General features: G+C 40.3%; 2 protein-coding genes across 22 annotated transcripts in view; both read left to right on the forward strand.

The window, feature by feature from the left end:
- Nucleotides 1-1,917: 1,917 nt before the first annotated feature.
- On the forward strand, nucleotides 1,918-3,041 carry FOXR2 (forkhead box R2). Its single transcript, XM_008272678.4, is given in 1 exon segment — nucleotides 1,918-3,041. A coding segment is annotated over 1 exon segment (948 nt). The 3' UTR covers nucleotides 2,866-3,041.
- Nucleotides 3,042-9,191: 6,150 nt separating this feature from the next.
- RRAGB (Ras related GTP binding B) overlaps nucleotides 9,192-24,665 on the forward strand; it is an 86,260-nt gene continuing 70,786 nt past the window's right edge. For 10 of the 21 annotated variants that reach the window (XR_016227774.1, XR_016227769.1, XR_016227771.1 and 7 more), the window contains exons 1-4: nucleotides 9,498-10,167; nucleotides 11,100-11,133; nucleotides 17,019-17,118; nucleotides 24,186-24,252. Coding sequence is in view for 4 of the 21 variants with exons in the window: in XM_070067360.2 (XP_069923461.2) it covers nucleotides 10,076-10,167; nucleotides 11,100-11,133; nucleotides 17,019-17,118; nucleotides 24,186-24,252 (293 nt within the window). In the remaining 17 variants the exon portion in view is untranslated. Of the gene's footprint in view, nucleotides 10,168-11,099; nucleotides 11,134-17,018; nucleotides 17,119-22,198; nucleotides 22,283-24,185; nucleotides 24,253-24,665 lie in introns of all 21 variants that reach the window. The other 11 variants (XR_016227762.1, XR_016227764.1, XR_016227761.1 and 8 more) reach the window with 3 other exon arrangements.

A 24,665-nucleotide genomic window follows, 5' to 3' on the forward strand; every position in this document is an offset into this window, starting at 1 on the left:
GATAAAGATCAAAGAAATAGTATCCACATTGGTTTTACTAGCCAATTTCTAATACTTGACATTTTTTCCCTGGTGAAGATGGAAGAGAAATTTTGTGACACTACATTAAAATGTGTCTTGGTTCTTTAACATTGGAATAATCAGCAATATATTTCATGTTCCATCCCCTGATTTTCCCAGGTCAGTGCGCTACTGTGAAGGAGATCCATTAATTCCCCAAAGAGAAGATGGAAAGAAGATTTTTATTAGCCAAGCCAAGATAATTGGGAATAGGCCATTCTAAGCAGAAGTTCTTGAGCAGAGGGTCATAGGCAAAAAATAGGTGGGGTGTATGATTTAAATCCCAGAAGCTTACTATTTCTGGGCTAGTAAGTATGAAGTATGAAGTATGAAGCTGAAGTGATAAATTAGCCTGGAAATATAAGAGGGTTGGTTCCTGGAAGGTTTTTTTGTGTGGTGCAATATAGAAATAGATTATTATGTTAATGTAAAAGCAGTGCTCTGTGGCTAGCCTTCTTGAGTTGGAAACTCAGCTCTGCCATTTACTAGCTGTGAGACTTAATCTTCTTTGTGCCTTAAGACTTTTACTCTGTAAAGAGGGAATAATAAAAGTATCTAATTCAGGATTTTTTTAAGGATTAATGAATTAAATCACATAGAGTACTTATAGAACTCAATAATATTAATAGCTCATATCAGTTTTGTTATTGATTTTATATTGATACAGTAGAAAGACCACTATGGAAGCCTGTATGGAGGATTTTGATTAGAATATGACCAGAGGATAAGGAAACCACACGGAGATTAAAGTGCCTCTTCAGTAGCTCTCATTGACATTTGCTGGCTACATTTGTGATGTAGTCCAAGTGTGATGGTTTCAGTGAACTCATATACTTTATAGACGGACATGTGTAGACTGAGTTAAACTAAACCTTACCATTTTGTTTTTCTTACCAATGTCCTTGACATGGACTTACTGGAAAGATAAATTTTGGAGCTTTCAGGACCTGGTATGGCATGAATAACCTTTGGTTCTGCTGTCCTCAGAGTACATTTCACAGCTAGTTTCCTAATATGATCCTGGGAGAGGGAAGCTAGTTTCCCCCGTAACAGGATCGAAAATAGCAGCAAGGTTGGATTCTAACATGGGTTTGAGACTAACAGAGGCCATTCTGGTAGTTACCATCCTATTCTAAAACTCCAGTTACACATATTACTGCATACCTTCTATAGTATGTTAAATGTGATTAGAGTTAGTGCATATAGTGAAAATATAAGAAGACCTGGACTGCTGATCTAGTTCTCTAACTTAGTAAGGGATATGTTCCTAAATATTCTGTAGATCTCAGTTCTAATATTTGTTACAGCAGTTAATAATACCCACTATGTTATCTTGCAGGACTGTCATGAAAATAAATTGATATCACCTATGTGAAAACACCTGACAAAAATTCAAAGCACTTTAAAACTGGAATGATTTCTTAAACCATTTAAGGATGACTTGAGAATATAATCTCATCTCTACATGTGTTTGTTTCTTCATTAAATGAACCCAGCAAAAATTGAAAGATATGCCAGATAATCAGATGTTATACAAGTGAATTTAGTTTGCAAATAATTCAAAGTTTACATGTGGTTATATGGGGACTTCCTGCCTCCAGTGAGTCCTTTTTTTTCTGCAAAAATGTTCTTTTTAGTTACTTGTCTGTTCCAGAAGTCTGAGATTTCTCCAAATCTTACCACTAATCAGTAAGACATTGGTGTTCTTTTTTTTCCAGGATTTTTATCAGGCCTATTGACAAGCTCCCTTCATGAAATCTACTACATCAGAAACGGTGCCCCAGAAAAAGCTTTGAAAAGCGCCCAAGAGACTGCAGTCATTTTGAAAATCTTCCTCCACCTATCTCTCCACCAAAGATGGATCTAAATCTAAAAAATCTTGAGTTCTTGTACAGTCTTCATGGCCAGGTGCCGGGGATGCTGGACTGGGACTTTGAGAATGAGTTTGTCCTGCCTTGTACCACAGACCAATGCCTCTTAACTGAGCAGAATCTTCTCAAACACAGATTTCTAGCAACGAACCCCCCTCAGGTGCCTCAGAAGGGAAAAGCTAGTCTTAACAAAGATGATCCTCACATTGAACCCAACCTGTGGATGTGGGTGAATCCTAACATCGTGTGCCCCCTTGGTATCCAGGGGTTCCCAAATCCCAGTGATAAAAATGGTCTGAGAAGTATGTGTCCTTTCCCTTGGCCACTCACTATGGATAAAGAGTCTAGCTGCTCAGAGGCTGCAGTGGTAGACTGCCAACCATTTTTCCCAAGTGATCATTCTCCTGAAGTGAAGCACTTCACCTCTTCCATCTGTGAGTTAGAGTTCACAGAAGAGAAAGTAAAGGAACGAGAAGACAACTCTTCTGCAGCCCTCCAGTTCCCTAACAAAGAGTGAATTCAGCAGCAGAAATCCTGGCAAATTGAGAACCAGGAGATAAGGTCCTGGTCTCGACCTCCTCTCAATTATGGCCACCTAATTGCCCTAGCATTAAGAAACGGCTCCCCCTCTGGACTCAATGTGCAAGACATCTACAATTTTATTCGCCAACATTTCCCTTTTTTTCAGACAGCTCCAGGTGGTTGGAAGAACACCATTCGCCACAACCTTTGCTTCCTGGGGAGCTTCAGGAAGGTGCCAGTCATACTTCAAGATGAGATTAATGCAAGACCTCAAGCTTGCCTTTGGATGCTCACTGAGGCAGGGCACCACCGCTTTCAGGAGGAAACTCGTCCCTTGGCCTCTGCTCGGAAGCAGATCATCCAAAAGTGTATGAGTCAGCCAGATGTGATGACTGCCCTATTTAACCTTTGAACTGCCACTGCTCTCTTCTGGGAGCATTGTCTTCCTTCTGATGCTTACCCATGCCCTCACTGACCTTCATCAATCCCTAATCTCTGTGCTTGGTGCCAAGCTTGTCTTTATCAACTGTTACAAGAATAGTGCTAAAGTGAGAGGTGGGCACTGAAGAGGTGGAGCTTGAATCAAGGTGGGGGAGTCATGAAAGGTTGAATGACAATGCTGACAGTTGTGCATTGTTAGTGGAGGCTGGAAATCCTAGAACAGTAATGTGGAAGCTAGGGAAAGAAGGGCATGGCCATGCTTCATGAGAAGGGAATTCTGCTTACTCTGCATACACTCTCACATGAAAGTGAATGGTAGGATTTAGTACAAAATGCAGAGTGTACCCAGGTCACGTAACTAGTTCAGGTGAAGGTGTGGGTGCTTAAGAAGAAGGAGACACGATGTTCAAAGCCTAGAGATTTGATCGAACTCTGCTTCTGTTCATTGGTTACATCTTCCTAAGAGACCCATTTTTATCATTCAGAGCCTTAGTTTTCTCTTTTTGGTCCTGAACTTCTCAGCCTTGTTCTGCTGTCATCCAATTCCAGTGTTAACAAACAATTCCAAGTAGTTATTTTAGTTTGGATATTGAAAACCCTTGAATTGCTCCTGCATTAACCCCAAGCCTTTTGATAACAAAGTTTTGTTTCCCATTCATTCATGCATCAAATCTTAATAGAGGAAATGCCAGTGTATTGAGATCCGTCTTAGATGCTGAGTATAGAAAGCTGACATATATTAGTGGGAGACACATATTTGTAATGTAAATATGATGAAACTGATACATGAAGTTGCCAGAGAAGTGGGGAGATTTCTTCCTAGGAAAGACATGAAAGGCAGTGAAAAGTTCTCAAAAATAAATAGGAATGTAACTGAGCAGATAAACTGGAGGAGAGGCATTACTGAGGCAACAGTGTGAACAAAATAAATGGAGCATGGGAGAGAATGATACAAACGAAGTTTAGTGCTTAGTTATATTAAGGCCAGGAGTGGCTGTGAGAAAGGTGACCAAAAGACCTTTTATGTACTACTTAAGTGTGTGGACTCTATCATGTGTGCTTTGGGGAACCAAGAGATATTAGCGATGTTTTTTTTTTTTCTAAAAAGCAAAAACAAGCAGAAAAAACCAACAATAACAAATACGTCATTCAATTATCTAATTTCAAAATTCATCATTTGTATGCAAATAAACCATGCCTTTTATGTTAGTATATTGTTAAACAAATATCCAGGGAAAACACACATTTCTAAGTATCCACTTACCTGCAAAACCTTTATTAATGGGAGCAAAATAAAAATACCTGTTACTGTGTTGCCATGATACTAAAGGACCACTGAGAACTCCAAAGTCGGGATCTGAACCCCAGCTCTGCCCCTTGTGTCACCTTTGGCCTGAACCTTTCTGAGCTTATTTTCATGATCTAAAAAAGTGACAGTCTCCACTTCACCACAGAGATCAATAGGGATAAAAGAGCTGCCCTCATTTTCCCCTTCAGTTTCTTCAATGCTCTTCTCTCTGCTTAATTTTAAAATATTGTAAAAATAGAAAATAAAATAAAAAGAGAAAGGAGTTTGTTAAGGAGCAGGTGGTTAGCCCACTAGTTAAGACACCCACATCCCACATCAGAGTACCTGGGTTCAGTTCCTGATAATATAGATCCTGAGAGGCAGTGGTAATGGCTCAAATGACTGAGTTCCCACCAACCACAAGAGAAACCTGGTTTGAGTTTCCAGCACCCCTACTGTTGTATTTGGGGAGTAAAGCAGCAGATTGAAGTGCTCTTTCAAATAAAAAGAAATGTTTTAAAGTCTGTTAAGTACAAAGGCAATTCAATATATTGAAATTTATATTCAATGCCTTATTACAGCTCATACAAAGCTGTTTATTCAGATTGAATTGCCAGAGAAGCATATGAAAAGAATATCTTTGAAAAATAATTTTAAATGCTATTTCTGTATCATAATGCAAAGATGAAGTTCACAGAATACCTTGAAGTTAATAAAATAATTCCGCTAATGAATTATCAACATTTGGGCTTCGGTGTTTTTTCAAAATTAACATTTGTAAATCAAAGAGACTATTCTGAAATTAACAAGAGTACTTTTTATCACAAACTACATTTCAAAAATATCTGCTCTATACATTTCCCAAACAGATCAAGCTTTCATTTTCAGAAAGGCATTTTTGGGGCCAGCGCTGTGGTGCAGTAGGTTAATCTTCCACCTGCGGAACTGGCATCCCACATGGGCGCCGGTTTAAGTCCCAGCCGCTCTTTTTCCAATCCAGCTCTCCTGTAGCATATTAATATTAGGTTTTTAGATTTACCATCTGTTAATTTCTACATTCCTGCTCGCTCCTCTGGTTTTCATATCTGTTCAGTCTCTTTAAACTGTGCCTTTTAGTATGTCTTCTACTTTTTGTTGTTGAAAGTGGAAATGATGGACTGAGTTCAAAGAACTGTATTAAATAGGCTTTAAGTAATACAGTAGTAATGTGTGGAGGAAGGGAAGTTCTATAATCCTATAATTAGGTCTCCATCTATGGTGAGCTTGTGTCCCTGGGCTATGAACTTCATCAGTGCTTCTTTTATTTTTCCCTCCTTAGGTAGGGAAGGATGGGTATAGGGAAGAGTTGAAGATTTTCCTTCTCCCAGATATACTGGACTCTGATAGTACCTTAATAGGTTGGGTTCTGGTAGAGTAATTTCTTCTAAGGGTAGACCAATTTACCAATAGAGTGCTCTGGTGTTTCAAAATTGTTACTTCAGAAGCAGGATAGGATTTTTCTCTGACATTCACTGTGATATTGATCTGTTAGAATTACAGGTAAAATTTACAAGTGTGCCTCTTTCTGAGTCCCCCTAGAATTTTTAACTTTCAGGATTGTCCACATAGAGCCTTTAGCAACTTCTCAATTATAATTCTTTTTTTCTACTCTGTTCATAGTTCCCAGGGAAGTTTCTGCTCTGAGAAATGTCATTTTCTGTATGTATCTATCTGTTTCTCCAGTATTTGGGGCGGGGGCAGGTTTTTGTCCTGTGAGTTCATTTCTCTGATGGATAAAATAACTGTTGCTTTTCAGTCTGTTCAGCTTTGTCTTTTTGTCTCACTGAGTGCTGAATTTTAAATTCCTTACATGCAGGCCTGCAAACTAAAGTCTCCATAATATTTTCATTCCTAAAATTCTGAACTCTAGGAAACTGAAAAACTATTCAATGATATTTCAAGTTAAGAGATGGGAATGGTGAGAAGAGGCCTCTTAGCAGGATGTAAGAATGAACCCATGAGGCTCTGGGAAGTAGTAGTGAGCTACGGAAAAAGAAAGAAGACAAGCGTGAAGACAGGAAGGGTAGGCAAGTTAGGAGTGACAGTTTGAGTAGTAGAAATATAAGAGTATGTTTGAGGCTAACACAATTGGATTTAGGGAATAAATGGAAACTTTTTTTGGAATCTTTGTTAGGGGCCTTATTACTTTTTCTTGCTGAGATAGGTGTTTAAAAACCTGCATTGAGATCTGAACAAACAAAAGGCTGGTGTGTGTGTTGGGGGGGGGGGGAGGAGCTGAGGTGTTATTACAGAAGCATCCAAACAGCAGTGGAACCTGAAATTAAATGATGTTTGTATCCTTAGGATCCAACATAGTTCCTGGCACTGATTGGTTACTCATTGAATATCTGCTGAATGAATGTAACAGTGCTTAATCAATACTTTCTGAAAATATCCTATACTAAAAAGTTAAAAAATAATTTGGTAAAAAATATAAAATGCCTTTAATTTCCTATTTAAATAAGATTCTTAAATGAAAGTATAAAAATAAGTAGCCAGAGCTGCCAGGGTATAAATCAGAATCTTAAAGACTACACATAGGTATACACTGTGTTAAGTTTTATTTACCATTCTTCGGAATCAGCCCTTAATTACGTTGAGTTCTTCAATCTTTTTCCGCTCCCTTTTTTCCATTCCCTCCCTTTATCCCTGCTCCTCTTTATTCTTCTTAATCCCCATATTTTCTTTCATTTTCACTTCTGCTTTCTCCACTTCTCCCCTTTTCTTCATCTTTCCCTCACCTCCTTATATGTTCATTCCTCCTCTTACTTCCCCTTGCCACACTGAGGCACTTTTAGCTGTTTATTAGGAAGGTTGAGAGAGTGAGATTGGATAGAGATATGTGACTGCTGAGGTTGCTGAAGATCAGATATTGAATGCCCTTGTGTTGGTAGACTTAAAACATATATTTATTTTATTTATTTGAAAGGCAGACAGAGATCTTTCATCTGCTGGTTCACTCTTCAAATAGCCACAACAGCTAGGGTTGGGCCAGTCCAGAGCTAGGAGCTGGAAACTCCATGAAGGTCCCCGACATGGGAGGCAGGGGCACAGATAATTGGGTCAACTTATATTGCTTTCCCAGGCTCACTAGCAGGGAGGTGGATCAGAAGCATAGCAGCAGACTCAAACCAGCCCTCTGAGATGGGATGTGACATCGCACGTGGGAGCTTAACCCTCTGTCCCACAACTCAAGCCCTGTTGACATACTTTTAAAATCAAGTTATGTAAGACTTTTAAAGAAGGGAAACCAATTCTGTGTTTTATAATTTAACATATTGATCAAAGGGTAAGATGTTTGACCTCGTAGTTAAGATACTGGTTAAGACACCAGCATCTAATATTCGAGTAACTCGGTTCAATCCCAACTTGCCGCTTCTAACTCCAGCTTCTTGCCAATGCAGAACCTGTGAGGCAGTGGTGGCGGCCTAATAATTATATCTCTTACATACACTTGGGAAACCAGGATTGAGTTCCTGGCTGCTGGAATGGGCACGGCTCAGCCCTAGAGTTTTGAGCATTTAGGAACTGAACCAATAGATATATGTCTTCATTTCTCTGCCTCTCAAATAATAAAACATTTAGAAAATATATTACTGTAGCAGCTGATAGGAGGTTGGATAGCTTGAGGGAGTGAAAAAGAAACCAGTAGTAGCAAGGAGCCTGAAAATTTCTATAAAGGAGCTTTTTAAAGGAGCAATTTGGCTGAAGAAAACAGGGGAAAGTGGGGATTGGGAGGACATATTTGAAAGCTACCTTCACAAAAAAAGCACATATTGATTATATTTACTGTTTGGAAGGGTGAGATGACTGATGACAATTATTCCACCCACTCCCAAACCCTTTGAACCTGCTAGTATAGGAAAATCGCTTAGGTGATTATTTGCAGTTCTTTAGGTCAGAGAGTATGACAGAAAGAACGAAAACTGCAGCAGTAAGTACAGGGAGGAGTGGACAGACTTAAGAGAACAGACTATAATGACTTAGTTTCACTGACTTTGTGTGGAGGGCAGCAAATCTGGAGCTACAACTTACTTTGGGATTGAAGGTCTTTCACTAGATAGGGAAAGCTAGAATAGGAATCTTTTGAAGGACAGCTGGTGGGAGGCGGCAAGATATTAGTAATATGTCTAAAGAAAGGATAATAAGAACAGAATAAGTTTTCCTTAGGCATGACAGTTGTAGAGAAAGGATAATATAGGACTGCAAATGCAAAATGTGGGCACAGACTATCCTGTTTGCAATTTCCCTCCCTTCCTGTGCGTGTGTGTATAAATATGTAATATGTATTATATAATGTATAACAAATAATGACTATTATAGTTATGTGATTTATAGTATATAAACATATATAGTACCGAGAGGCTTAAGATGAAGAGTTAATCCTCTGACCTGTAACTGCCTACCCTCTGTAACCCCTTCTAGAAGCAACACCTTACAAAACTTTAGGGCGTTTATACCAGAGGTCTGTGTACAGAATATAGAATGCATATGCCAGCCAGCAGTCCTTCAGTTACCACTTCTAGACTTTCCTTTTTGATATGGTAAATAAGGAATATATTTCTCACGCTGTTTTAAGCAAGTGGGGAGATAGATGTGTGTGCTAAAATCTTCCATGAGTCCCTATTCCCTGTAATAAGGATAACTCATTGAGCAATTAGTAAGTGAAGACACAGTTATAACCGATTGGGCGTATTAATTCATTTAATTGCTATGGGGACTCAGCATAAAAGCAGGAAGACAAAGAGTGCTCTGCCTTCCCGACCAAAAACTGTTATGGATAAACAGTAGTAAAAACCGGTAACTTGGACGCACCGAAATTGCAACTGTCGCTTTTAATTCTCTGTGGCGGACAAACACCGAGCGGAGAGTGAGGCCGGCAGTCCCACTTTTTTTTTTTTTTTTTTTTTTTGACAGGCAGAGTGGACAGTGAGAGAGAGAGACAGAGAGAAAGGTCTTCCTTTGCCGTTGGTTCACCCTCCAATGGCCGCCGTGGCCGGCGCGCTGCGGCCGGCGCACCGCGCTGATCCGATGGCAGGAGCCAGGAGCCAGGTGCTTTTCCTGGTCTCCCATGGGGTGCAGGGCCCAAGCACCTGGGCCATCCTCCACTGCACTCCCTGGCCACTTTTTTAATGCTTGCAGGATGGCTGCGTCCAACGCAGCCGGCGGCGTCTGGAACAGAAAGGCCAACACACGTGACGCCGACAGAGGGCACTCTGGCTTTCCCTCAACAGTCTCTATGGTATTCTTTCCAGCCCACCCACCCCTTGGGTAGCGGCAGTCACGTGACAGACTCTGGGTTTACGGCAGGTGCCCACGTGATGCTGGCCTGCAGTCTGGTGGCTGCGGTGAGGTACCTGGGCTCCTGAAGGGCGGGCGGTTAGATAATAACCGCCGCCATCGGGCGGATTCCCTAGGGCGGCCAGGCCACTGGTGCAAGGAGCCGGCCGACAGCTTAGTGCCTACTGCACGGGTCAGCTCTTTCTGCTGCCTCCGCCTTCGCGATCCCTACTTCTTTGCGGTGAAGTGACCTTTGGGTTTTGAGAGCTTGGGTCCTGAGGCCCAAACTTGGGACGAATCCCTAACCCACCACTCCTTTTCCCCCTAATCCTCTTTCTCTTCCTTTGCACCACTGAATCATTTGACCTTTGAGCTGGTCGGCTCGGCAGTGCCTTGAGGCCAATTTCGGGCGGTAAAGGTAACCTTGGGGAAAGCGGCCCCCCAGTGGACAAAGGCGGAGGCAAGCATAGAGCAGGCCTAAGGGCCTCAGGCAATGAGAATAGGCAGTTAAGAGGGTGAACAAGAAAAAAGAATATTGCGGATTTAGAAGGGACCGGAAAGAACTTGTTGCAAGATGGAAGAATCTGATTCTGAGAAAAAGATGGAGAAAGAAAATTTGGGGCCGAGAATGGATCCTCCACTAGGGGAACAAGAAGGATCGCTAGGGTGGGTGAAGGGCATTGTGTCAAACCTGGCAGGGGGATGTTTTACTTGATGAGAGTCTTGTGAATTTGAACATACCATCCCCCCATCCAATGATAAGTTGCTTCAATTTACCAATGAAGTTGACTGGCATCATATTTTTGACCAAAGTCTAAGCAGAAAAGCACACTGGTGCTAACTGGGCAGAAACAACCCTTGAGATTGGGCTGATAACATTCCTTGTGTGGATGGGGGGGATGGGGGAGATGGGGGGTGGTGGGGATGGTGGTGGTGGCTGGCGGTGGTGTGCTAATTGGGGAGGCAGTTCTGAATTGCTTTGGATTATCAATAAAGGATATTTGATATCACCATGTTGTAGATAAGAAGGCTAGGAAGAGAATTGGCATTTTGTGGTCAGAGACCAGTGGCTTAAGAGTGTTTTCTGTCAATTTGCACCTGAATTTGAGACTTGTATTATATGTGCTTTGGTGAGTGAAATGGGCCTTGGAAGGACAGCCAAGGCGTGAAGATACTTCCAGATATTAAAAATGGACTGATTTTTTTTTCTAACTAGCTGGCAGATTTGAATATGAAAATGTCATTTGATTTATCAAAACACCTGTATATGCAACTTTGGTTAATTTTTAAGATTCTGAAAAATTCAATCTTCAAAAAAAAAAAATAGAATCCAGAAATTTAGTGCCTGATTTGCATTCCTAAGTAAATCTTAGGAGCTACTTCATGATCTTTTAATTAGTGAATAGGGAGCATAAAACCAGTTTTATGATTAGGAAAATTAGGGACTTCACTGAACTGAGGCCCTAAACATAGCTGTAGTCAACTGTAGTCATCTGATGCTCTCTTGCATCTCTACATTTATTTGTATTTCTAAAGTTTCAGTTTCTAAGGCAATTAACTATGTCATGAAAACTCTATCTTTTGCTTTTTATCTGCAGGTGGGTGCTACCAAACACAGCCATGAAGAAAAAGGTAAGATGTGTTAGGTACATCAAAAACATGAAGGTAAAGGTAAGAAGTTGCTATTCAGGAAATATGTGGTATATATATATTCTCATTCCTGGACTACTCAGGAACCTTGTGGTTTCCCTGACTTTCATCTCCTTCTTTGCTATCAGATTTACTTTTCCTACTTTAAGGATTTGACTGTATCATTCATGTATTTAACAGTATATGATGTCCTTTTAAAGTCTTTTGTTGATTAAGCCATCTGCCATACCTATATACCCTATCAAAATCATACAGAATTTGGCCGGCGCCGTGGCTCAATAGGCTAATCCTCCACCTTGCGGTGCCGGCACACCGGGTTCTAGTCCCGGTTGGGGCGCCGGATTCTGTCCCGGTTGCCCCTCTTCCAGGCCAGCTCTCTGCTATGGCCAGGGAGTGCAGTGGAGGATGGCCCAGGTGCTTGGGCCCTGCACCCCATGGGAGACCAGGAAAAGCACCTGGCTCCTGGCTCCTGCCAGGATCAGCGCGGTGCGCCGGCTGCAGCGGCGGCCATTGGAGGGTGAACCAACGGCAAAGGAAGACCTTTCTCTCTCTGTCTCTCTCTCTCACTGTCCACTCTGCCTGTCAAAAAAAAAAAAATCATACAGAATTTGTTCTCCAAATTTGCAAATTAATCTGCACATTGTGCAAGCCATATACACAAAGGACACAGACTGCAGCCTATACATTTATGTTTAACTCAATTCAGATGTTGCCATGATAAGGTTTTTACATGAGTTCACCAGAAGGAATTTAAAACTCCTTTTTTGCTTTCTATTTTTATTTTAATTTCAGGAATTTATTAATAAATTGGATTCTCAGAGTCACAGCAAGTTCTCATGTTAATGTGGTATTAATACAAAGAGAATAAATTCAATGTAGTTGAGATACAATTCTGATAATGCAATGCTACATCCTCTCTCCCTTTGTCTCCCTTCCTTCATTCACTCTTTCCTTCCCTTTCTTTCTCTCTCTTTCATTTTTAATTTTTCAGATAACATTTTTAAAGATTTATTTATTATTTATTGAAAGGCAGTTATAGAGGAAGAGAGGGAGACACACACACACACACACACATACACACACACACACAGAGAGAGGGCTTCTCTCCAATGGTTCACTGCCCAGATGAATGCAATGGATGGACCTGGGCTGATCCGAAGCCAGGAGCTTCTTCCAGGTCTCCCACATGGGTGCAGGAGCCCAAGGACTTGGGCTATCTGTTACTGCTTTCCCAGGAATGTTAGTAGGAAGTTGTATCAGAAGTTGAGCAGCCATGACTCGAACTGTTGCCTATATGGGATACTGGTGCTGTTGGAGGTGGCTTAACCCACTATACCACAGAACCAGCCCTATATATCATATTTTTATATACATTTTAGTCAAAGGCTTGATGCTTTACCAAATAGGGTTCAAACAAGGAAAAATAAAAAGACCCTAGTTCAGCAGGAATATAGGCAAGTGCTATAAACAATTGTAAAATAAAAGATGAACATTTCAGTCATACATAATACATTTTTAAATTTTTTTATTTTATTTGAAAGATGTAGAGGAGAGACAGACCCCAAAATAGCTGTAACAGCCAGGACTCAGCCATGCCAAAGCCAGGAGCCAGGAGCTTCGTCTGGGTCTCCCAAGTGGGTGCAGGGGCCCGAGTACTTGGGCCCTCTTCCACTGCTTTCCCAGGTACATTAGCAGGAAGCTGGATTGGAAGTGGAACAGCCAATACTCTGATCAGCATGCATATGGGATGCCAGCATTGCGTTTGGCAGCTTAACCTGTTACCCATACAACGCTGGCCCCAATACATTTTTAAATAATCACAGGTTGGGCCGGCCGGATTCTGTCCCGGTTGCCCCTCTTCCAGGCCAGCTCTCTGCTGTGGCCAGGGAGTGCAGTGGAGGGTGGCCCAAGTCCTTGGGCCCTGCACCCCATGGGAGACCAGGGTAAGTACCTGGCTCCTGCCATCAGATCAGCGCAGTGCGCCGGTCGCAGCACGCTGGCCGCGGCAGCCATTGGAAGGTGAACCAACGACAAAGGAAGACCTTTCTCTCTGTCTCTCTCTCTCACTGTCCACTCTGCCTGTCAAAAAAAAATTAAAAAAAATAATCACAGGTCATAGAGGCCGGCGCAGTGATGCACTAGGTTAATCCTCTGCCTGCAGTGCCAGCATCCCATATGGATGCCGGGTTCTAGTCCCAGTTGCTCCTCTTCCAGTCCAGCTCTCTGCTGTGGCCCAGGAGGGCAGTGGAGGATGGCCCAAGTGCTTGGGCTCCTGCACCCACATGAGAGACCAGGAGGAAGCTCCTGGCTCCTGGCTTTGGACTGGCATAGTTCCAGCCGTTGCGGTCATTTGGAGAGTGAACCAACGGAAGGAAGACCTTTCTCTCTGTCTCTCTCTTTCACTGTCTGTAACTCTACCTGTCAAATAAATAAATTAAAAAAAATCACAAGTCATTAAAAGTATAGTAGTAAATCATTCTTTTTTTTAATTTATTTTGACAGGCAGAGTGGACAGTGAGAGAGAGAGACAGAGAAAGGTCTTCCTTTGCTGTTGGTTCACCCTCCAATGGCCGCTGCGGCCGGCGCACCGCACTGATCCGAAGCCAGGAGCCAGGTGCTTATCCTGGCCTCCCATGGGGTGCAGGGCCCAAGGACTTGGGCCATCCTCCACTGCGCTCCCTGGCCACAGCAGAGAGCTGGCCTGGAAGAGGGGCAACCGGGACAGAATCTGGCGCCCTGACCAGGACTAGAACCCGGTGTGCCGGCGCCGCAAGGCGGAGGATTAGCCTAGTGAGCCGCGGCGCCGGCAGTAAATCATTCTTGAACATTGGTTTGACAGAGATATAAAACATAGTTTGACAAAAATATATTTGAAGCAGTATTGTAACAGGCACTTCTTTTTTGTTTTTTTCTTTTTAAATTTTAGTTCTTACTACATGTGGGAAAACACAAGGTATTTGTCTTCCTATAAAATTCCCTTTTTTTTGTGCTCTTATAGTAGTATGCCCCATCTTGGCGTTGAGGCAGAATCACCAAGAGAACAGATCTGCAGCAAATTTCTTAACCCTTTTGAAGCTTCAGTTTCCTTATTTGTAGAATGATGATAATATTACCTATCTCAAGGAGTTATTCTGAAGTTTAAATGAGTAAATATCTGCAGAGCTCTTAGATCAGTAACTGACATGGTTAGTATGGGTAAGTCTTCCATTAAGCAATTGAGATAAGATCTTTATTTTTTTATAAAAATGTGCTATTAGCCATAATTTCATCTAATAGCTAAGTTCTGTGATTCCAGTTTGCTAATGGAATGTTCTTGATGAGTCCATCTAAAGTTTATATGAACATGAATGCCTAAAAATACCCACCCAGAAATTTCTACATGAATAAGAAGAAAAATCCGATTAATTAAATCATTCTCCAGTGTAATCATGTATCAAAACATCACATAGTGGACAATTACTATTTTTCAGTTAAAAACTTAAGGGACAAAAACAATTGAAACAACTTTAGATTGGCTTATCAGTAACATTTCCTTAGTGAGATAAAGTTATGTTGTTGAGTTACTAGATTACATCAAGCCTGAGTGCAGTAATTTTCATGAGTATTTCTTATAGTTAGAATCAGAAATTTTTATAAAATATCCCAGAGATAAATATAAAATATATATCCTAATTGTTTGAGAAATAAAGCAATTGGAACTATAGTTCATAATTTTTAGATTTGAAAGGACTTTTAAAAGTCATTTAAAAGGCCATCTTTGTAGTGCAGTGGTTTAAGCCACTGCCTATGATGCTGGCATCCCATATCTGAGTGCTGGTTCCAGTTTCTGCTCCTCTGCTTCCAATCAAGCTTCCTATAATGTGTCTGGGAAGCAGTTTTTGGACCCCTGCAATCGATGTGGGAGATCATGATGGAATTTCTGGCTCCTGGCATTGGCCTGAACGAAACCTGGCTGTTGTGGGCATTTGGGTGTGGACCAACAAATGAAAGATCACTCTCTGTCTCAGTTTGCCTATCAAATAAACAAATAAATAAATAAATATTTTTAAAGGCCACTTTTCTTAGTTCACTTCTAGTGCAACAATATGCAGCATGGTTCACATGTATTTTTCTATGTTAAATGCTGATATTGACAAGAAGACTTTACTAACTTAAGGCCACCCTTTCCACTGAACAATTCTCATTGTTAAAAACTCTTGCTTTGGCCGGCGCTGTGGCTCACTAGGCTAATCCTCCATCTGCGGCACTGGCACTCCAGGTTCTAGACCCGGCTGGGGCACTGGTTCTGTCCCGGTTGCTCCTCTTCCAGTCCAGCTCTCTGCTGTGGCCCGGGAGTGCAGTGGAGGATAGCCCAAGTGCTTGGGCCCTGCATCTGCATGGGAGACCAGGAGGAAGCGCCTGGCTCCTGGCTTCAGATTGGCGCAGCGTGCTGGCCGTAGCGGCCATTTTGGGGGAGAACCAACGGAAGGAAGACCTTTCTCTCTCTCTCTCTCCCTAACTCTACCTGTAAAAAAAAAATAAAATAAAAAGCTCTTGCTTTTGTTTTGCTAGCTTGCTCATTCTTTTGATGAATATATTTTGATTGTTTTATGTTAGACACATAGAGGACTCTCTGATTTTCAAGTAGTTCAGGGTCTTATGAGAAACAGATCCACCAAAATGAGTTATCTGCAATGTATTATGATCTGCAGTGGTGTGAAGTAGTGTGGGGGTACAAACAAAAAAGCACCTAAGTCCCCCTAGGGCATTGGGGTGAGAGAAGCTTACGTTTAAAAATTATTTTTTTTTTGAATTGAAGGGCATGGAGGCAGCGATAGCAAAGGGGAGAGAGAGAGAGAGAGAGAGAGAGAGAGAGAGAGAGAGATCTTCAATCCATTGCTTCACTACTGAAATGCCTCACCTGCCAAGGCCAGGTGATATTAAAGCCAGGAACTGGAAACTCAGTCTGAGTCACCCACTTGGGTGGTAGAGATTCAACTGCCTGATTCCCAGGAATGCACCTTACCAGGAAACTCAAATGGAGAGCAGAGTCAAAACTTGAGCCCAGGCACTCTGATATGGAATGTGGACTAGGTCAAATGCCTACCCCAGAGAAGCTTCTTGAAGTGATGATTTCTGAACCAAGTCTTGAAAGATAAGTAGAAAGAAGCTGAAAAGAATACAGCATTAAAAGAGTCATAGAGTCAGGACTCCCTGGAGGACTGAGAGTAATCAAAGGGACTACAAGCAGTTTAGTGTGGCTTGATATTGAATGTTTCAGGCCTAGAGGGACAGGAGATCAGGACTAAGAAATAGAAAGGCTAGATCAAAGAGGGCCTACTATATAGTTTAGGGACTTGATTCTGTAGGCCATGGGAAGCTTTGAAAAAGGACAAGGAGAGACAGACTAGTTAATGGAACAAGACTATGGAGGTAAGTGGAAAGGATAAGATGAAGGGCACAGGTGGAAGGCTGACCTTGAGCAGGAAAGAGCTTTCAACTGAAAATCAACTGAAATCCTCTGCTAGGTAGGTCATGGCATCAAATGTTAGGTTATGAGAACACAGGGTTTAGTTTCCTCCTCAGAATGGCATTTTTCTTAGTTCTAAATATATTAATAGTGCATATTAGTAATACAATGAATTAGTAATAAAACGAATTCACTGCAGTTGTGTTGCCCAGAGTATGTGTGGTCTTTCATAATCAAGTGCCTGGCCCCTGGAAATTTTGTGTGTTCAACAGTTTAGTTAATTACAAGTATTTGCACCAGGTTGTTGGTACTGTCATTTCAGTGTAATATCAAATACAGGAGAAAATTAGTTCCCTTTGGACTTTATTTGCCCTTGATGGCTAACATTTTTCCTTCTGTTTTACCTTTTTGTCCTTAGGTGCTGTTGATGGGTAAAAGTGGGTCTGGTAAGACCAGCATGAGGTCTATTATCTTTGCAAATTATATTGCCAGAGACACACGTCGCCTTGGTGCAACAAGTAAGATGTTTAAGCTTTTTTTAAAGCCAGGTGATCTTAACTATTAATAATCTGCATAACACACTTGGTTGCTTGGTTGCTAGTTGCTTGGGGATGCGGAAGTTGAGGGATTTGTTTTGGAGCATGTTTCCCTTTTTGTATTCCTCTTCAGAGAGTTGTCACCTAATTCTGGTTACTATTGCTCGTTCTCTTGGGAAGATTCTTTCTAAGTTGCTTACAAAGTAAAAGCCTTTTTCCAACTAATTGTTTATCTCAATATTTCTTGCATAAAGATAAAGACCCTTTGTTTTGGTAGGGGGAGAGTGTTTTATACTATTATTATTCAAAGGAAAATTCATAGCTATTAACAAGCATAACAATAAAATCTCCTAAATTTTTTTTCTCATTTTTTTTTTATTTTTTTTGACAGGCAGAGTGGACAGTGAGAGAGAGAGAGAGACAGAGAGAAAGGTCTTCCTTTTGCCATTGGTTCACACTCCAATGGGCACCGCGGCCGGTGCGCTGTGGCCGGCGCATTGCGCTGATCCGAAGGCAGGAGCCAGGTGCTTCTCCTGGTCTCCCATGGGGTGCAGGGCCCAAGGACTTGGGCCATCCTCCACTGCACTCCCAGGCCATAGCAGAGAGCTGGCCTGGAAGAGTTGCAACCGGGACTAGAACCCGGTGTGCCGGCGCCACAGGCGGAGGATTAGCCTATTGAGCTGCAGCGCAGGCTGCAGTAGTTAGTCCTTGTCCTTAGTAAAGGTAGACTGACTATGGGTGTGGACATGAGGAGGGTGATCATTTTGTGACTTCTCTTACTGGGTCTTCATAGATGTTTTCATTGGAGCTTCAGCTCTAAGCTGGGAAATATGTTGTTATCCTTTAGTGTTTGAATATTAGCTGATTCACTAGGCTGCCATGGCTTCCAAGACCATGAAACTAGGGTCCTGGTAGACCCTTCCATTTCTGCGCTGCAATGCCATTGCACTGTACAGCATCCAAACATTTCTAGATTCTGTGTTGGTCTTTGGTTTCTGGGTGAGAAGGTATTACCCTATCTGGTCTTCAAATATTCCTAATCTGGTTTTCTTTTATTTTGTACACTTTTAAGAACAAATCACCCAATACTTTATAAGATGTCTCACTCTTGTGAGGACAAAAAAGTTTTTTTAACAATGCATTGGGTTCCAGACCCTAGGATACAGAAGAGAGGGAAACATCATTTTTGTTCTCATGGTGCTTGGAGTGTGGTATGGACTCTCATAATTTAGGCAGTTTTGATAATTAGAAAGCCATTTCTTAGGTAGAGCTCTGAATTCATTTCTCTTTATTTTTTGTTAGCTAGTTTTGTTTTTGTCCTCTGAAATCTCTACAAAATACTAGAGGATGGTTAATGTTTCAATTTATCCAAGCCATCTCTTGCCTCCCAAATCTTGTCTTCCTTAAGTTAAACATTTCAAATTCCTCTGCTTATCCCTCATTTGATGTAGTTTTGAAGCATCTTTAAGAACTTATTCAAATGTGCCCACATTTTTATTGAAGTTCTGAGATTAAATGCAGATGCGGTCTCCATCAGGGTAGAGTGGGCCTGTTGCATCTCTTATTCTAGACATTACATTGCTGTTAGCATAGCATAACCTTCCCTCTCCTATTCTAGAGTTATCTTCATTATATTGAATCATACTAAAAACCCAATTAACCCAATTCCATTTCATATATATTGTTATTTTTTTTGACAGTCAGTTAGAGAGTGAGAGAGAGAGACAGAGAGAAAGGTCTTCCTTCCATTGGTTCACCCCCAAAATGGCCGCTACGGCTGGCGCGCTGCGCCAATCTGAAGCCAGTAGCCAGGCGCTTCCTCCTGGTCTCCCATGCAGATGCAGGGCCCAAGCACTTGGACCATCCTCCACTGCCTTCCCAGGCCACAGCAGAGAGCTGGACTGGAAGAGGAGCAACCGTGACAGAACCGGCGCCCCAGCCGGGTCTAGAACCTGGAGTGCCAGTGCTGCAGACGGAGGATTAGCCTAGTGAGCCGCGATGCCGGCCCATATATATTGTTATAAAGCCATCTACTTTTTGAGCAGTTGATATCAGGAATCAAAGAATAAATTTTTATTTATCTTAAGTTGTTTGATTTTGTTTTAGCCCATGATCTGTTTCTGTACCTGGTGTTTGTTAATTATGAAATCCAGGATAAGTCACAATATCTTTGAACCTCAGTTTCTTTATCCATTGAAAAAAGGTGGAATCTTGTTTTCATCTTAGCTGTTTGGTGTTTCATCTGATGTCTTAGCTATCCTTCCTAGCTCTGGGCTAAGTATCTGTGATAAGTATGTCATCTAATTTTCATCTAAGATATCGGCCAAATATTTTGGTCAACATAGTATTCTATGGCTTGTCGTGTCACTAGAGTTAATATCTTTGACGCCAGCCTCTGGAAAGTTTATCTGTCCAGATTTTTCTCCATCTTGATTTGCTAAGATTTTAAAAATTCTCTCTTCTTCCAAGTTAACTATCTGTGCCTACCATCTCTACAGTTTCAGAAGATTGGAGTTAGCTAAAGTTTATCAAACAACTGTTCTTTTCCAAGTATGCTGTTGTATTTACTTTGGTCCTAATGTTAACTTAATTTTATTAGATGATGAAAGTATGACTTGGAAGTTAATCTCATTCAACTACTAAACTTTAGAGCTTAAGTGTCAGTCTATGCTCACACCTACGTAGATTACCTAGTCTAACAATTTCTGGCAGATGTCTTGTTTTGTGTTTTAAATTTTGTACACTTTTGAAGCACCTTTTTCTAGTCCAAATGAGGTTTCTGTTTTTAGCTCATCAGCAGAGTTGATTTATTTCTCTGAGTTTTATGACTAAATAGTCTTGCAACCAAAATGTCAGAACTACTCAAACAGCTTAAAATAGTGTTGACATAATCAAGTGTCATAATAATTTGCTGAATGTTGTAAATTATATGAAACTGTACATTAAAGCAGGCTATTTATTCAACAAGTACTTTTTTCAAGATTCTAGTATGCCAGGCTCTGTCGATGGAACAGGGCTTTTTCTCTTAAGGATATCTTAAGTGGTATCTTTACTGATAATACTTTTTTAGTTATTACTGTACCTTGTTAAAGGTAGTAAAGGTATACTAAAAAACTTAAGTTGGCCTTAATGCTTTAGTGTACCATTAGCTGATTTGTCATTGCTGATAAACGGTCTGAGTTCTATTGCTAAACTTATATAGACCAGTTCAAAATCCATATAAACATTGCTTTTTCCTTGAATTTCCTTTTTATACAGTTGTTGATTTTCTTTAAAAGTAGTAAAAGAGTACTTCTTATAAAATATTATATTGACTTTAATGTTTTAGTGTTTTCCTAGTTTGTCGTTCCTGAAAAAGTCCAGTTTTATTTTGTTAAACTTGGAGCCTACTGTGGTTTGGAAATTTGAAGTAAGAATGTGGAATGGTGATATTCACTTATTAGGGGACTGTTAAAATGTGTGTGTCAGAATAGCAAATTTGTCAATTAAAATGTGATTCTGATGTATTTTAGTCGCAAACACTGTTGACGCCTCTAAGACTTCCTACCTTCTCAAAACTCTCTGTTCCCTTGGCTTTTATTTAATATTCTGTTGTCCTGGTTTTCTTCCTTGATGTTTAACATCCCTTCCCTGCATTTTTTTTTAAATCTTCATCACAGTATTTTCTTCTTTCTGCCCCTTAAGTGTATGTGATTTCCCTAAAGCTCTGTTCTTGGTTCTTTTCAGTTGCCCTTGTGACTACAGGGCAGGAAGACCAGAAGAACTAGAGGCCCCTATAGTGACCAAGGGACTGCAGGGGAAGCAGGAAATGGGAGTTATATCAGAAAGTGCTTAGTCAGGTTAGCTAGTTTGAAGTGAGGGTAGAGCACAGACCCTAGAGAATTTTAAACAGAAATATAATGTGATCTGATTTATATTTTATTATTTTTAATTTTAAATGTTAATTATAAAAGTAATTGAAAAATTCAACATTTCATAAGTTTAGACAGTCTATTCCTTCTCTCATTCTCAGGCCTACTTCTTGTGGAGAGCCACAATTAGCAGTTTTGAGGTTATCTTTTTGGCATTTTCTCTTCTATATATATGTGTGTGTATATATATATATATATATATATATAGTCATGTTTATAGAGAGAGCTGTGGGTTTTTTTCTCCCTTTCTATAGAAGAATGAAATAAAAACCTGCATTTTGAAAATATTACCATATCTGTAATATGGATGATAGATTGGAGGGAGACAAGTGTAGAAATAGATTGATCAGTCAGGATACTATTTTAATAGACTAGATAAAAAATGCCAGGAGCTTGATTTGGGTTACAGTGGTGATACTATTACGATGAGAAGCCAATGGAGTTGTGATATATTAAGAGATAGAATCAATACAATTAATGGGTAGATTTAGAAAATGGGGGGGAGTGGATTGAAGGATGAAACTCAGGTTTTGGCTTAGGAAACTGGTTAAATTCACTAAAATGGAGAAGCTTGAAAGAGAAAGAAAAAAGAGATTGTGAGTTACGTTTGGATACAATGAGTTTTGATTTTGTTTAACTCTTGTTTATTATGTGGAGATGTACAATATGTGAGTTGTTAAGATAGGAGAGAAATTTATACTAGAGATACCTATTTTTGAGTTATCAGTCTCCAGATGGTAAATAAAATAATGTGACTGTATTAGCTTGCTTTGGGGCAGAAAACAGATGAGAAGATGACCAAGGATGGCATCTTGAAGAACATTTAAGAGACAGAAAGAAGTATAGGAGCTTGTGAGGGAGGATCTTCCTAAGAGCTCATAGATATGATATCAGAGACCAAGAGAAGAGAAATTTTTGAGAAGAGAGTAGTCAACAGTGTCATGCTGCAGAGAGTAAGACAAAGACTAAAAAGTTCACTGGATTTGGTAATGGGGACATTGGTCACTTGATGAAAAAGATTTCCATGATATGGGAATAGAAACCAGATTTCTATTCCATGTGCCCCATATTTACACAGTCACTGAATCCTGTCACTTCTTTTGTTATTGTCTTTCCCTTTCTCAGTAGCACTTCTTTCCATTTTTTTTTAGTACTAGACCGTATACATAGTCTTCAAATTAATAGCAGTTTGAGCACCTACTCTCTCGTAGACTCTGTTGGAAATACAAAGACATGTAAGATTTGATTCCTTTTCCAAGGAGGGGGAAGTAAAGGGGAGAAGGGAAGTAGTTTGGGCACCTACTACGTGCCAGGCACTTTATATATGATAGATAATTCATTGAGTCCTCACAGTAATCCTGTGAGGTCAATACTATGCCCCTCCTTTCTTTTTTAATAGAAAGAAAAACTGATACTTGTAGCTCAAGTGATTTGCCCAAGGTTACCCAGAGAGGTAGAGCTGGTATTTGAACTCAGATTCATTGAATCTAAAGCCTGTATATTTTTAATAATGCTTTGCTATTTGTGATCTAGTTTATGAGAAGCTAAAATTGCACAAAAGTTAGATGGCAGTCAATTTAAGCAACAGATTTAAGATAGAAAAAAGTCACTGTGTAACTGAATATCATATAAATTACATAGATAGTAATTGGTAGACTTTGAGAAATTTTCTGGCTAAACATTTTCACTATTCCTCCATGGGATTTTTAGTGCCTGGCAGAGAGTAGATGCTTAATAAATGTTTGAATGATTAGAGGGAGAAATTATGGTAAGTGGGCATAGCCAAGCAGGGCTTTTAAGAGGAGGTGGGATTTAAGCTGGGTATTAAAACATGAATGTAACTTTGAAAGAAAGATGGGGAGGGCTTTCCAGACAGATACAAAATAGACAAGTACAGGATGGGATTGGGGGTGTAGTGTAAGGCAGAGGTCGCAAACAAGCAGAATGTATGGTCAATAAGGCCTGTAAATATAATTTGGCCTGTTGTAGTGTTTTAGAAAAATTGGCATTAATTATAAACATGTAAATGTTTCTATAAAAATTAATTTCCCATTATTACTGAAAAAAATTTAAAGATTTGGCTATTCTGAGCCCACATTCCTTCATTGCAAACAAGCCAAAGTTGAGTAGCTGCTGTCCATTCCACTGTCACATTGGGTGGCTATTTACCTTTCATATGTGGCCAACTTTGCTTGTGTATAAGTTTACTGACCAGGCCTCACTTAGCAAGTTTGCGATCCCTGATGTGAGGTATGTTGGGAGTTGGAGAGGTAGTGTGGTTTGAGGGGACTGTGAATAAACCAACTTGGGCTGGAGTGAAAGATTTTATTTATTTGAATCATTGGGGGGATATATAGTTAGATTGGAAGCCAAATTGTGAAGGACCTTGAATAGCCCCCAAAAAGGCATGGAAGAGCCATTTTAAGTGTATTGAATGGGGAGTGACATGTTCAAAGTAATGTTAAGAAGATGAACCTGACAGGAACCTATAAGATGAAGTAAAATGGATAAGGCTTTCTGGTGGGAGGTCAGTTAGGGAGCTATTTCAATAGTGTAGGCATGAGATAAGGGCCTCCCTTAGTGTTAGTAGTGGGTTGCAGAATAAATAACAGAATTGAGAGAGAATACAAAGGACTAGCAATGAATTGCATATGGACAGAGGAGTCAATAAATGGGAAAGTGTAGGGTCATTAAGTAAAAAAGAAATCAACAGTGGGAATTTGGTTATGATTTATGTACATTCTGTGTTTGGTTTTTGTTAATGTTTGTATATTTATTTATTTATTGTGTGAGAAGTTGATATGAGCAGGTGGGGCAGGAAAGATCTGTTAAGTATATATGTCATTGTCTTACATGTTGAAATTTTAACATTAGTATTGTAATTGGAGATTGTTTCTACTTTAAGTACTAAACTACTAAAAAGTAAAATGACTTACATGAGAGCTAGTTCTGTAGCTCAGCATAGTTTAATTGCTCACCATGCCACTAAACCACACTATCAAGCTGAAAATTACTTCTTGTAGCTTTGAGCATTTCACTCCACTTTGGTCCTTCTAAATTCCGTGGGTCAGTGCTTTGCTTAATTTTAATTTCACCTTGCATGCTACAATTACTAGATTTGTCATATTTGTTTTCCAGTTGATGTAGAACATTCTCATGTTCGATTTCTGGGAAACCTGGTTTTGAACCTGTGGGATTGTGGTGGGTAAGTACCGTCTGCTTACTTGTTTGTGAAGCTGATGGCACTAATCATGGCATCGAGCAAAATCAGTATACACCTAGAGTAACTGTCATTTGTAATAGGTACATTGGATAGAAATTACCAAATATTTGTCAGTTAAAGATCTCTTACTTTTAATAGTGAAAATGCCTCTATATGTGACAGATTTAAGTAGCACTACCACAAGCACAATCTAGATATCTGTAGTATGGGATAGATTATCCCCTCTTTTGCAGGGATATAAGTGGATTTCTGTCTCACGTGATCTGAAGCCTTTGCCAAGGTTTTCATACCATCCTGCTTTGTTCTTAGTTATTTCAATAACTATCTCCAGGTCATCTCAGCACTGTGGAGCAGATCCTAAGCACATATTTTCTGCTGAATTATCCATTGTTGAA

The sequence above is a fragment of the Oryctolagus cuniculus genome, chromosome X, assembly GCF_051225735.1.
Source record: "Oryctolagus cuniculus isolate XC-2025 breed Fujian yellow rabbit chromosome X, ASM5122573v1, whole genome shotgun sequence".
Lineage (NCBI taxonomy): Eukaryota > Metazoa > Chordata > Mammalia > Lagomorpha > Leporidae > Oryctolagus > Oryctolagus cuniculus.